This window comes from Chelonia mydas, chromosome 1 (genome assembly GCF_015237465.2).
Source record: "Chelonia mydas isolate rCheMyd1 chromosome 1, rCheMyd1.pri.v2, whole genome shotgun sequence".
Taxonomy (NCBI): Eukaryota; Metazoa; Chordata; order Testudines; family Cheloniidae; genus Chelonia; species Chelonia mydas.
Genome location: NC_057849.1, coordinates 270591984 through 270604548, shown reverse-complemented (window position 1 = coordinate 270604548; position 12565 = coordinate 270591984). Strand labels below are relative to the sequence as shown.

The 12565-nt window shown below is 38.4% G+C and overlaps 2 protein-coding genes across 18 annotated transcripts in view; both read right to left on the bottom strand.

Moving 5' to 3' along the window:
• The window catches only part of LOC102937637 (centrosomal protein of 290 kDa), a 115147-nt gene that overhangs the window by 68390 nt on the left and 34192 nt on the right, over positions 1 to 12565 (bottom strand). For all 17 annotated transcript variants that reach the window (XR_006290857.1, XM_043546457.1, XM_043546463.1 and 14 more), the window contains 6 exons: positions 12369 to 12492; positions 10518 to 10690; positions 8732 to 8894; positions 7896 to 7996; positions 7727 to 7814; positions 7043 to 7155 (listed from right to left, as the gene is read on the bottom strand). Coding sequence is in view for 16 of the 17 variants with exons in the window: in XM_043546457.1 (XP_043402392.1) it covers positions 7043 to 7155; positions 7727 to 7814; positions 7896 to 7996; positions 8732 to 8894; positions 10518 to 10690; positions 12369 to 12492 (762 nt within the window). In the remaining variant the exon portion in view is untranslated. The remainder of the gene's footprint in view (positions 1 to 7042; positions 7156 to 7726; positions 7815 to 7895; positions 7997 to 8731; positions 8895 to 10517; positions 10691 to 12368; positions 12493 to 12565) is intronic.
• LOC119564457 lies at positions 5337 to 7031 on the bottom strand. Its single transcript, XM_037885590.1, has one exon. It carries the CDS (start codon positions 6811 to 6813, stop codon positions 5962 to 5964), a length of 852 nt encoding a protein of 283 aa, XP_037741518.1. The 5' UTR covers positions 6814 to 7031; the 3' UTR covers positions 5337 to 5961.

The following is a 12565-nucleotide window of genomic DNA, read 5'->3' as shown; positions in this document are numbered from 1 at the left end:
CTTAGTACCTTTCCCAGACCTGAGGAAAAGCTCTATGTAGCTCAAAAGCTTGTCTCTCATCAACAGAAGTTGGTCCAATAAAAGATATTACCTCATCCACCTTGTCTCTCTGTTACTCTCTAGGTGCTTACAAATTGATTGTTTAATAATCTTTCCAGGTATTTAGGTTGACTGGTCTATAATTCTCCAGGTCCTCTTCTGTTTCCATTTTTAAAAATAGGCACTATGCTAGCCCTTCTCTAGTCCTCTGGGAACTCACACATCCTCCATGACTTCTCAAAGGTAATTGCTGATGGTTCCAAGGGTGCTTCAGCTAGTTTCTTAGGAACCCAGGAATGAAATTCATCAGGCCCTAATAACTTGTATACTCCTAACTTATCTAAATATTCTTTCACCTGTTATTTCCTGTTCAGTTGACGGGGTACATGTCACCTGAGGACGGGATGCAGAGATAAAGTTTCTTGACACCTTAAATGACTGCTTCTTGGAACAACTCGTCCTGGAACCCACCAGAGGAGACGCAATTCTTGATTTAGTCCTAAGTGGAGCACAGGATCTGGTCCAAGAGGTGAATATAGCTGGACCACTTGGTAATAGTGACCATAACAAAATTAAATTTAATATCCCTGTGGCAGGAAAAACACCACAGCAGCACAACACTGTACCATTTAATTTCAGAAAGGGGAACTACACAAAAATGAGGTTAGTTAAACAGAAATTAAAGGGTACAGTGACAAAAGTGAAATCTCTGCAAGCTGCGTGGAAACTTTTTAAAGACACTATAATAGAGGCTCAACTTAAATGCATACCCCAAATTAAAAAACATAGTAAGAGAACCAAAAAGAGCCACCGTGGCTAAACAAAAAAGTAAAAGAAGCAGTGAGAGGTAAAAAGGCATTCTTTAAAAAGTGGAAGATAAATCCTAGTGAGGAAAATAGAAAGGAGCATAAACACTGGCAAATGAAGTGTAAAAATACAATTAGGAAGGCCAAAACAGACTTTGAGGAACAGTTAGCCAAAGACTCAAAAAGTAATAGCAAATTTTTTTTTAAGCACATCAGAAGCAGGAAGCCTGCTAAACAACCAATGAGGCCACTGGATGATCGAGGTGCTAAAGGAGCACTCAAGGACGATAAGGCCATTGCAGAGAAACTAAATGAATTATTTGCATCCGTCTTCACGGCTGAGGATGTGAGGGAGATTCCCAAACCTGAGCCATTCTTTTTAGGTGACAAATCTGAGGAACTGTCCCAGATTGAGGTATCAGTAGAGGTGGTTTGGAACAAATTGATAAATTAAACAGCAAAAAGTCACCAGGACCAGATGGTATTCACCCAAGAGTTCTGAAGGAACTCAAATGTGAAATTGCAGAACTACTACCTGTAGTTTGTAACCTATCATTTAAATCAGCTTCTGTACCAGATGACTGCAGGATAGCTAATGTGACGCTAATTTTTAAAAGGGGCTCTAGAGGTGATCCCAACAATTACAGGCCTGTAAGCCTGACTTCAGTACTGGGCAAACTGGTTGAAACTATAATAAAGAACAATATTGTCAGATATACAGATGAACATATTTGTTGGGGAAGAGTCAACGTGGTTTTAGTAAAGGGAAATCATGCCTCATCAATCTACTAGAATTCTCTGAGGGGGTCAACAAGTACAGACACTCCCCGGGTTACGCCAGACCCGACTTACACAAATTCTCACTTACAGAAAAAGATCCGTAAGCTAGAAATAGGAGTTGTTTTTTTCTTTTTCGGGGAGGGGTGTGTGTTTGCGTAACATTCGGGTATACATTTCCGACTTATGCAACATTCGAGTTATGCAAGGCTTTCTGGAAAGGAACAATTGCGTAAGTTGGGGAGCTTCTGTATGTGAATCAAGGGGATCCAGTGGATATAGCATACTTAGATTTTCAGAAAGCCTTTGACAAGGTCCCTCACCGAGGCTCTTATGCAAAATAAGCTGCCATGGGATAAGAGGGAAGGTGCTCTCATGGACTGGTAACTGGTTAAAAGATAGGAAACAAAGGGTAGGTATATATGGTCAGTTTCAGAATGGAGAGAAGTAAATAGTGGTGTCCCCCAGGGGTCTGTTCTGGGACTAGTCCTGTTCAACATATTCATAAATGATCTGGAAAAAGGGGTAAACAGTGAGGTGGCAAAATCTGCAGATGATAAAAAATTACTTAAGATAGTTAAGACCCAGGAAGATTGTGAAGAGCTACAAAAGGATACCTCAAAACTGGGTTTTGTTGCCTCAAAACCGGGCAACAAAATGGCAGATGAAATTTAATGTTGATAAATGCAAAGTAATGCACATTGGAAAGCATAATCCCAACTACACATATACAATGATAGGGTCTAAATTAGCTGTTACCACTCAAGAAAGAAATCTTGGAGTCTTTGTGGATAGTTTTCTGAAAACATCCACTCAATGTGCAGCGGCAGTCAAAAAAGTGAACAGAATGCTGGGAATAATTAAGAAAGGGATAGATAATAGGACAGAAAATATCATGTTACCTCTATATAAATCTATGGTATGCCCACATCTTGAAAAATGTGTGCAGATGTGGTCGCCCCATCTCAAAAAATTGGAATTGGAAAAGGTTCAGAAAAGAGAAACAAAAATTATTAGGGGTATGGAATGACTTCCGTATGAGGAGAGACTAATAAGATTGGGACTTTTAAGCTTGGAAAAGAGATGGCTAAGGGGAGATATGAGGTCTATAAAATCATGACTGGTGTAGAGAAAGTAGATAAGGAAGTGTTGTTTACTACTTCTCATAACACAAGAACTAGGGGTCACCAAATGAAATTAATAAGCAGCAGGTTTAAAACAAATAAAAGGAAGTATTTCTTCACACAACTCACAGTCAACCTGTGCCAGAGGATGTTGTGAAGGCCAAGGCCATAACAGGGTTCAAAAAATGGAGGATAGGTCCATCAATGACTATTAGCCAGGGTGGGTAGGAATGGTGTCCCTAGCCTCTGTTTGCCAGAAGCTGGGAATGAGTGACAGGGGATGGGTCACTTGATGATTACCTGTTCTGTTCATTCCCTCTGGGGCACCTGGCACTGGCCACTGTCGGAAGACAGGATACTGGGCTAGATGGACCTTTGGTCTGACCCAGTAGGGCCATTCTTGTTATCCCTATTTTGGCTTGTGTTCCTTCCTCCATGTTGTTAACATTAATTGTGTTGAGTATCTGGTCACCAATAACCTTTTTTAGTGAAGACTGAAGCAAAATAAGAATTAAACACCCCAACTTTCCTGATGTCATGAGTTATTACCTCTCCTTCCCTGCTAAGTAGAGAACCTACACTTTCCTTTGTCTTTCTTTTGCTCCTTATGTATTTAAAGAGCCTCTTCTTATGGCCTTTTATGTCCCTTGCTAGGTGTAACACATTCTGTGCCTTAGCCTTTCTGATTTTGTTCCTATATGCTTGTGCTATAGTTTTGTACTCCCCCTTAGCAATTCATTAATGTTTCCACTAATATCAAAGAGCAGCACTGTCTCAGCCCCCACCTCATCCAGACAAGAGCTGTAAATTACTTGACTTTATCTAAACGTAAACTAATTAACAAGTTTCAGAGTAGCAGCCGTGTTAGTCTGTATCCGCAAAAAGAAAAGGAGGACCTGTGGCACTTTAGAGACTAACAAATTTATTTGAGCATAAGCTTTTGTGACCTACAGCTCACTGCATCAGATGCATTCAGTGGAAAATACAGTGGGGAGACTTATATACACAGAGAACATGAAACAATGGGTGTTACCATACACACTGTAACAAGAGTGATCACTTAAGGTGAGCTATTACCAGCAGGAGAGCGGGGGCGGGAAAAACCTTTTGTAGTGATAATCAAGGTGGGCCATTTCCAGCAGTTGACAAGAACGTCTGAGGAACAGTGGGGGGAAGAGGGGGAGAATAAACATGGGGAAATAGTTTTACTTTGTGTAATGATCCATCCACTTCCAGTCTTTATTCAAGCCTAAGTTAATTGTATCCAGTTTGCAAATTAATTCCAATTCAGCAGTCTCTCGTTGGAGTCTGTTTTTGAAGTTTTTTTGTTGAAGAATTGCCACTCTTAGGTCTGTAATCGAGTGACCAAAGAGATGGAAGTGTTCTCCAACTGGTTTTTGATTGTTATAATTCTTGATGTCTGATTTGTGTCCATTTATTCTTTTATGTAGAGACTGTCCAGTTTGGCCACTGTACATGGCAGAGGGGCATTGTTGGCACATGATGACATATATCACATTGGTAGATGTGCAGGTGATTGAGCCTCTGATAGTGTGGCTGATGTGATTAGGCCCTATGATGGTGTCCCCTGAATAGATATGTGGACACAGTTGGCAACGGGCTTTGTTGCAAGGATAGGTTTCTGGGTTAGTGGTTCTGTTGTGTGGTGTGTGGTTGCTGGTGAGTATTTGCTTCAGGTTGGGGGGCTGTCTGTAAGCAAGGACTGGCCTGTCTCCCAAGATCTGTGAGAGTGATGGGTCGTCCTTCACGATAGGTTGTAGATCCTTGACGATGCATTGGAGAGGTTTTAATTGAGGGCTGAAGGTGATGGCTAGTGATGTTCTGTTATTTTCTTTGTTGGGCCTGTCCTGTAGTAGGTAACCAGTCGGAGAACACTTCAATCTCTTTGGTCACTCGATTACAGACCTAAGAGTGGCAATTCTTCAACAAAAAAACTTCAAAAACAGACTCCAACGAGAGACTGCTGAATTGGAATTAATTTGCAAACTGGATACAATTAACTTAGGCTTGAATAAAGACTGGAAGTGGATGGATCATTACACAAAGTAAAACTATTTCCCCATGTTTATTCCTCTTCCCTCCCCTGGCTGTTCCTCAGCCATTCTTGTCAACTGCTGGAAATGGCCCACCTTGATTATCACTACAAAAGGTTTTCTTCCCCCCTGCTCTCCTGCTCGTAATAGCTCACCTTAAGTGATCACTCTCATTACAGTGTGTATGGTAACACCCATTGTTTTATGTTCTCTGTGTATATAAATCTCCCCACTCTATTTTCCACTGAATGCATCTGATGAAGTGAGCTGTAGCTCACAAAAGCTTATGCTCAAATAAATTTGTTAGTCTCTAAGGTGCCTCAAGTCCGCCTTTTCTAATTAACAAGTGACTCACCTCATGCCACAGACCCTTCCTCCAGGCCCCAGGGGTGCTCAGCCCTTCCCCCTCCCCAACTCCAACCCTATCTACTCTCCCCCAAACCTCCACCCCCATCTTACCTCTTCCCAACCCCGTTACACCTCCACCCCACCCTCTTTTGCCCCAGTTCTGCCCCCTCCCCTGAGTACACCCTATCCCCGCTCCTCCCCCTCACTCCCAGCGCCTCCTGCACACCACAGAGCAGCTGATCGCAGAGGGCGGGAGGCGCTGGGACGGAGTTGATTGGTGAGGCCACAAGTGGACAGGAGGTGCTAGGGAGGAGGCAGGGAGCTGGCTACTGGTGGGTGCTAAGCACCCACTAATTTTTTTCTGTGGGTGCTCCAACCCTGGGAGCACCCATAGAGTTGGCACCTATGCCTCATGCTACTGTGGCTTGTTGCTTAACTGAAACTAAAATATAAGAATGGAGGGAACACTACAGTCATGAGGGAGTCTGAAAGATAAGATTGGAAGGGGGAGAAGTTAAACTTCTCAAAAGTTAAACTTCTGCAAAAAACAAAACTGACCACAGAACTAAAAAGCTCTCTAATCTTGTTTTCATTTAAAAAAAAACCAAAAAACTCTTTTACACTTCTGCTGTCTACATATTGACTAAGAAGCAGTTGTGATTCTGGTGGCTTTATATTTAAAGAACTTTCTATGTTTTATTACAGAAACCTTAAATGTGCTGGAATGGAACTGTCTTATATACTTTAATCAAGTTGAAACACAGAAAATAAAAAATGTACATTGTCTGTTATCTGTCACTGAATATATTTTCTTTAATAATTACAAAAGGTAAACTTACAGGTATAGTGGAGAAGCCTCACCTGTGATCTAAGAAAAAATAGTTCACTCCTCAATTGCCCTATGAGATTTTCGACTGGATCTACCTGACATACGTATTCTGATGGTCCACCTTCAAGTCCACTTTTCAAAATTTCTGCCTGCAATGGTTCTGGAAAGGCTATCTGTTCTTTGCTGACATCATGAAAATCAGTTAAGAAATCAGAATACTTTATTTGAGAATAGTCCTGTTCATCTTTCAGCTTCACTGCTTGTGATTTATATGGTGTTACTGGCTTTCCAAGAATAGACTGACAAAAAATGGCAGATTTTTGACTAAGAGACAGCCCTTCCTGGAAATCTTCAGAAAATGTTTGGTCTGAACCAGAGCATACTGCTGTTTGTTTCTGAAAAGATGCTTTTTCCCCATAATTTTGGCCGTTCTGTCCTTGTATCTGCTGGCTTTTGGAATCCTTTTGAATTATTTGTGCAGCAGAAAATGAACATGGATGGTCTGATTTTAAGCCTTTTGATAGCTGTCTATTAGTTGCATAGCCTGTTGTCCCTAGTGTCTCTGTAGATTGTAATCCTGATGATCTGTAAAGTTCTTTTATAGTAAAAGTTTCTGAACTATGGCCATCATCTTTTGGCTGCATCTGTGCCAGGTGTCTAGAATCTAACTGGACAAAAATATTTCCACTTTTTTCTGACCGATTTAGATTATGAAGTACACTAGAAATTCTTCTTGATAGATTTCCCAAAGCCATGGTATTTTCAGATATATCCTTCTCAGATTTTAACACATTAAATGATGCTCGTCTAATTGAAAGTATGTTTTTCATTTCCATGTTATATGAATTGTTATCCTGTATTCATAGAAAAGTAAACAATGCTTATTATTGTTACATCAGTAGCTAAAGACAATTCATTTAGGATTGTTTCTTTAGATAGTTCCATATAGTTATTAATTATTAGTGTAAGTCTAAAAACTATATACTCAGACACTAACAGTTCCTATTTTGGGGCCCAACTCATACAGAAAAAAATACAATACACATTCACATATCATGACCTTACCTTTGCTTTAACTTCATCAACATTAACTGTGCTCATGAAGTCTGATTTCCCCTTTTTTATCTTCAGATCCTCAGTAAAGCTATCAATCAACTGCAGGTCATCTGCATCCAATCCTAATTACCAATACATATATGAACAACAACAAATTATTATGAATGAATTTATCTATCTCCTGACAACAAAATGAAATGTTCCAAACAATGGGCTAGATTTCTGGTCCTGTTCTGTGATGCAAAGGAGTCATAAAGTTGCTCCTGGTAGGCAGCTGATGATTCCCCTGGGGTGGATAGACTTCTGGCTGGTGTAGAATTGGCATAGCCAGCTCTTTGCAATGTCTCTGTTACAAACATTTGCCTGAGGAGAGAGGGAGGGTGCGGCTGGAGCGTTCTGCACTCTGATAACTCTTCAGAAGCCATTACAAGCCAGCACAAGTTAGAACACATAAGAGGCTGGATGATTAGTGAAATAAAAAGCCAATCCATCCCTTTCCTTCAGATACACCAACTAGAACTCTGGTGCAGCTGAAGATCTGGGCCACTATCTATACTCACTTCATAGCATTTAGATACATTAGCAAATGCGGCACATTGTCAAGTTATCCCAAATATAGCTACACAGAACCACTTTCAGTGGCTGGTCTGAAAACTGACAAAATCTAAATAAACTGCCATGATTCTGTCCTACCTAACACTGCCGCTCTTTTTCCTTTCTCCTGAGCCAGTTTACGAATCTGTTGTTTCAGGGCAACTCTTTCTTCTTCCAGTCTTTCAATCTGCACATTAATCAAATATTAATATTTATTTCTGTTCAGTTTCATTTTACAAAATATGCCTAAACATAGTTTATCACTTGCCTCTTTTAAAAGGATCTGGTTTTCAGCTCTGTACTGCTGCTGTTTTAGTGCCTTGCTGTTTTTAAATTCAGTTAAATCTATCATTGTCTTTGGATCAAGACCTGAAACACAATCCATGCTGTGTAATTATTCATTAGTTAGATAAAATAATTCTAACTTAGAAAGCATTAACACATAACCCAGTTAAATAAGAATACTTTAATATTCAAGTAGGGTTACAAATAATTATACAGAAAACCAGTAAGGGCACTTATTTTCTTCATATATAACAGCTCTTCCATGCCTAATATAATCTGGAAAAAGGACAATATTAGTTGACTTACCCATAACTAAATGTAATATACTTAACTTCAAGTAGTAATTTATCTTTTGCTATAAAAGCCTACACAGACTAACTCATGTTTTTTTTCTTTCTGCATTTTTCCATCAATATTATGACAGACAACACTATAATATTTTCTTCACAAATATCATAGTGTTAGAATGTACTATGCTGCATGAGACATTCTGGAATCAGGAAAAGTTAGACAGCATCATGGAAATAAAAATGAAGGTTGCAAACACTACTTCCTCTTGTTCTTCTGGAGGAGGAGGGAGGAGAGAAATGTAGCTCAGTCAAGAGCAGCTTACTGACCACATTTGTTCATGAACAATCCTACAGCTAATCATTTCTTCCTAATAAATAAAGAAATAAATTAATCACTTCATTTTTAGTAAGAAAAATAAAATAATTTACACACACTGAATTACAATAAGGTAAGATATTTGCATTAATATAATGTTATTTGAACTCTCTGACACAGTGAAATCTTTGTAAAATTTCATAAATGACATACCTAAGCGTTCCCTGAGGTCTTCATTTTCATCAAGAAAATCACTGATTTTAAGTTCAAGTTTGTTCACTTCCTTAATCAATCCTTCAGTCTCACGATCTCTTATTTTAATCTGCTTTTTTAAATCCTTTATTTCAGCAATAGCATCTTCCAAACCATATATTCCCTGAAATAGTCCCAAAAATGAATTTAAAAGGACTTCGTCAATTGTCCAAACATTATACTAAAATGAAAGACTCATGACAGGTAAGAAGAAGGTTATGAGTAAGTGGAGGGATTCTTCTGAAAGAACATTATAGGATTAAGTTGAAGTAATCCACCCCCTTGAAAGGCCTGACCGAAAGTCCATTGAAGAGCAAGTATAATCATTTTTCTGATCATGGAAAATAGCACTTTGTAATCAGAATGGAAGTCTTAATTTACAATACTTTACGTCTCTTTCCTTTTTTAAATTTTTGATCAAAATTTGCATATGACTATAAGTGTTTGTAAGTAGTGTCACCATGACAATGCATGCAGTTTTACTGAATTCCAGCATACCTTTGTCAAAGACCATACATACAGATTTTACATAACGTCCCCAGGTCCAGAGATCTTCTTTTAGAACTCTGAAGTGTCCTATTTTTTTATTTTATCAATCAAAATATACGGGGTTCTTTAATAATTAAAAAAGTTTGCTTAAGACATATTGCTATTCCAAACAGCTTGTGCAGTGAAAAGTTGAATGAGTATGAACACAAAGGTGTTTTTTGCTCAAAGTAAATGTTAACCATACTTGTTCAATGTTTCATAATAAACTTATTCAGAACACTGAGTTATTTTAAAAAATCCTCTACCTTTGAGAAATACACATGCCTCTCTGCTGAGTGTGAAGTAGCGATACTAGTGCACATTTTTAAAAAGTACTTTTGCATGAATATTCTGCAACCCTAAAAAATGTTGCCATAAAAAGGTTCTGTTTTTTTATTTTGAAAATATGGTAAACAAAAACCTTCCATTGCATTGTCAAACAGAATTGTCACGTGACCCTTTCACAAGTATAGCTCTAAAAAACCCAAAAAACTTAAAGCTTATCACTGATAATCAGACATCATCTGGCAATGCGACATTTACTATTTAACAAACAACATAATTCATGCAATGGAAAGGAACTGCATCTTTTTCTTTACCCTGAGATGTACATGTGTAACATGCAGACGCTAAGTCCCTGATCCTGCAATGAGCGCCACACACACAAAACTCTGCAAAGAATCAGGGCCCAAATTTGCAGAGTATTTTACGAATGTACAAATTTAAAGCACAATTAGGATCAGGAAAGTGATTATCTAAAAATGGCATCTTTTCATTCATCTTACTTCTCTGACAAAAATTTTTTTACTTGGTGCTGCCAGTGATTCTCAGAAATGGTTTTCCCACCATCTGCAAGATGGAGTTCTGTTACTAGCTTAAGTGTTGACCCTTCAGAAGGTCGTCATCTTGGCTACCCAACTTCTGTTGTCTCAAGACAACTATTCTGGATGCTCAAATAGATGCTTCATTTACCTTGCCAAATATGGCTAACTCAAGACTCAATTCGCTCACCTACCATTTACAACAAGATCAAGGAATGCATAAGAATGAGAGAAAAAACAACATGGGAAGTTGTTCATTTGACATTTGTTTTTGTTTTATTTTTCAGCTAGGACATAGCAAATGGAAAAACTGCAAACAAACAAACAAACAAAAAAAACAATCTGTTGAAGATATAGTCAAAAACTGCTCTTTCCACCTTATCAAACAAACTGTGTACCGTTTCATAGACTCTCATTTGCTTCAGAGCCTCAATGAGTTCTTTGTCCTTTTCCCTAGCATCAGACTCTGCTAATTCTGCCACTCTCTCAGCCTCTTTAGTTCTGTGTTCCAGCAGTTGTAATTTTTCCTGTATTTCTCTAATACGATTCTGCTGAGCAAGAGATGAGAAACCTTGAAAGAAAAGCAAAATTTTGCTGTTATATTTTGAATGATTAAGAACATTAAGCTATTTCTGATATGAGGTAACTGAGTGCTTTCACTTTGCTTGGATTGAAATCTAGAAAAGTTGCCTCAAGTAAATTATTATTTTGTATTTGAGTTTTGGTTTTCACAAATCTTTTAACTTCATTCTGAAATAAATAGTTTTACACTAGTTTATATTATGGCCTTTTTATTTTTACAAGCAATCATTACGGCAACTTATGTGAAGTTAGTTCATATAATGGAAAACAGCATTCCATTTGAGTTCAATGGCACAACACACATTTCAGATGTGTAAGACTTTACAGGATCAAGACTTTATATACTAAGGCCCTGATCCTGCAAAGACTTATGTATATGTTTAATCTTATGCATTCGGATTACTTCCATTGAAGCCGAAGGAAGTGCTCACAGTAAATTAAGATAAGCATACATGTAAGGGCTTGACTACATGGGAAATGTATCTAATTATAGTGGTATAATTATACTAATGTAGTAAAACTATTACATTTATACTGGTATAACTCCTCTACATAAAAACTCTTATTCCAGAAAAATAATTTTTTTCCCCAGCTCTTCTTAAACTGATTCCAAAGAGACATAAATTAAACCAGAAAGAGGCATTTTATACCAGAATAACTGTCCACAAGGGGTATTATACCAGTAAAGTTATAGCAGTTTAAATTCACACCTTATACCAGGGGTGGGCTCTTCAGAAGTTAATATGCGGCTCCTTGTATAGGCACCGACTCCGATGCTGGAGCTACAGGTGCCAACTTTCCAATGTGCCAGGGGGTACTCACTGCTCAACCCCTGGCCCTGCCACAGGCCCTGCCCCCATTCCACCCCTTCCCGGCCCATCCCCTGAGCCTGCCGTGCCCTTGCTCCTCCCCTTTCCCCCGCCCCGTCCCAGAATCTCCTGCATGCCACGAACCAGCTGATCGGAAAGTGTGAGGAGGGAGGCGTAGGCACTGATCAGTGGGGCTGCCGGTCGGTGGGAGGTACTGGGAGCAGGGGGAAGAGCTGATGGGGGGCTGCTGATGTATTACTATGGCTCTTTGGCAATGTACATTGGTAAGTTCTGGCTCCTTCTCAGGCTGGCCACCCCTGCCTTATACCCTTATAACTTCCCTATGAAGATAAATAAGGCCTAAATCTATGCAGAATCAGAGCCCAGCTTCATTTCTTTGCTTCTGGAGGTCTAATAAATGTTCTCTTACTCCAGTTTGTATTTGAATTTAACTTACTCTTTTTAAAGGTAATTTTTCACAGAGTCACAGTGAAATGATCTACTTTTAAAATTGGTATATAGGCAATGTATTACTGTTTGTATATATAACTATGCAAGAGAAGATGTAACTGTATATTTCTGAGTAAAACTTACATAAGTCTATAGAACTTGAAGAAATATGACAAGTATTTATAAAACAGACGTTAATACTAGATACTTCAATAACTATAAACAATTAATTTGATCACACCCACACACTGAAAGTCAGTCCCCAATGTTTGTCAAATGGAAATAGTGAATCAGTAAGAGAATAAATTTCATTCATAATCTTTAAAAATACCGAAAACAATGTAAAGTTTTAAAAAATGCTCATTACAAGTTGACAACATATATCTTGAAATAAAAATTCCAACTTACCTTTATCTTTTTGGAGTTCATTTTTCAAATCCTCAATAATCAATGCATTTTTTTCCATTTCTTTTGTATATTGTTCAACTTGCTCAGTGAGCAACCTGATCTGATTGTCTCGTTCTTCCACTCCCTACAAAAATGCAATTATGTTAGAAAAGTAATTAACATTTAATAAACTACTAACACAGAGTAACTTACTACTT

What these genes read in the sequence shown, in the direction of transcription:
- LOC119564457 (XM_037885590.1), bottom strand. Translation starts at nt 6,813, where the DNA reads ATGGAAATGAAAAACATACTTTCAATTAGACGAGCATCATTTAATGTG.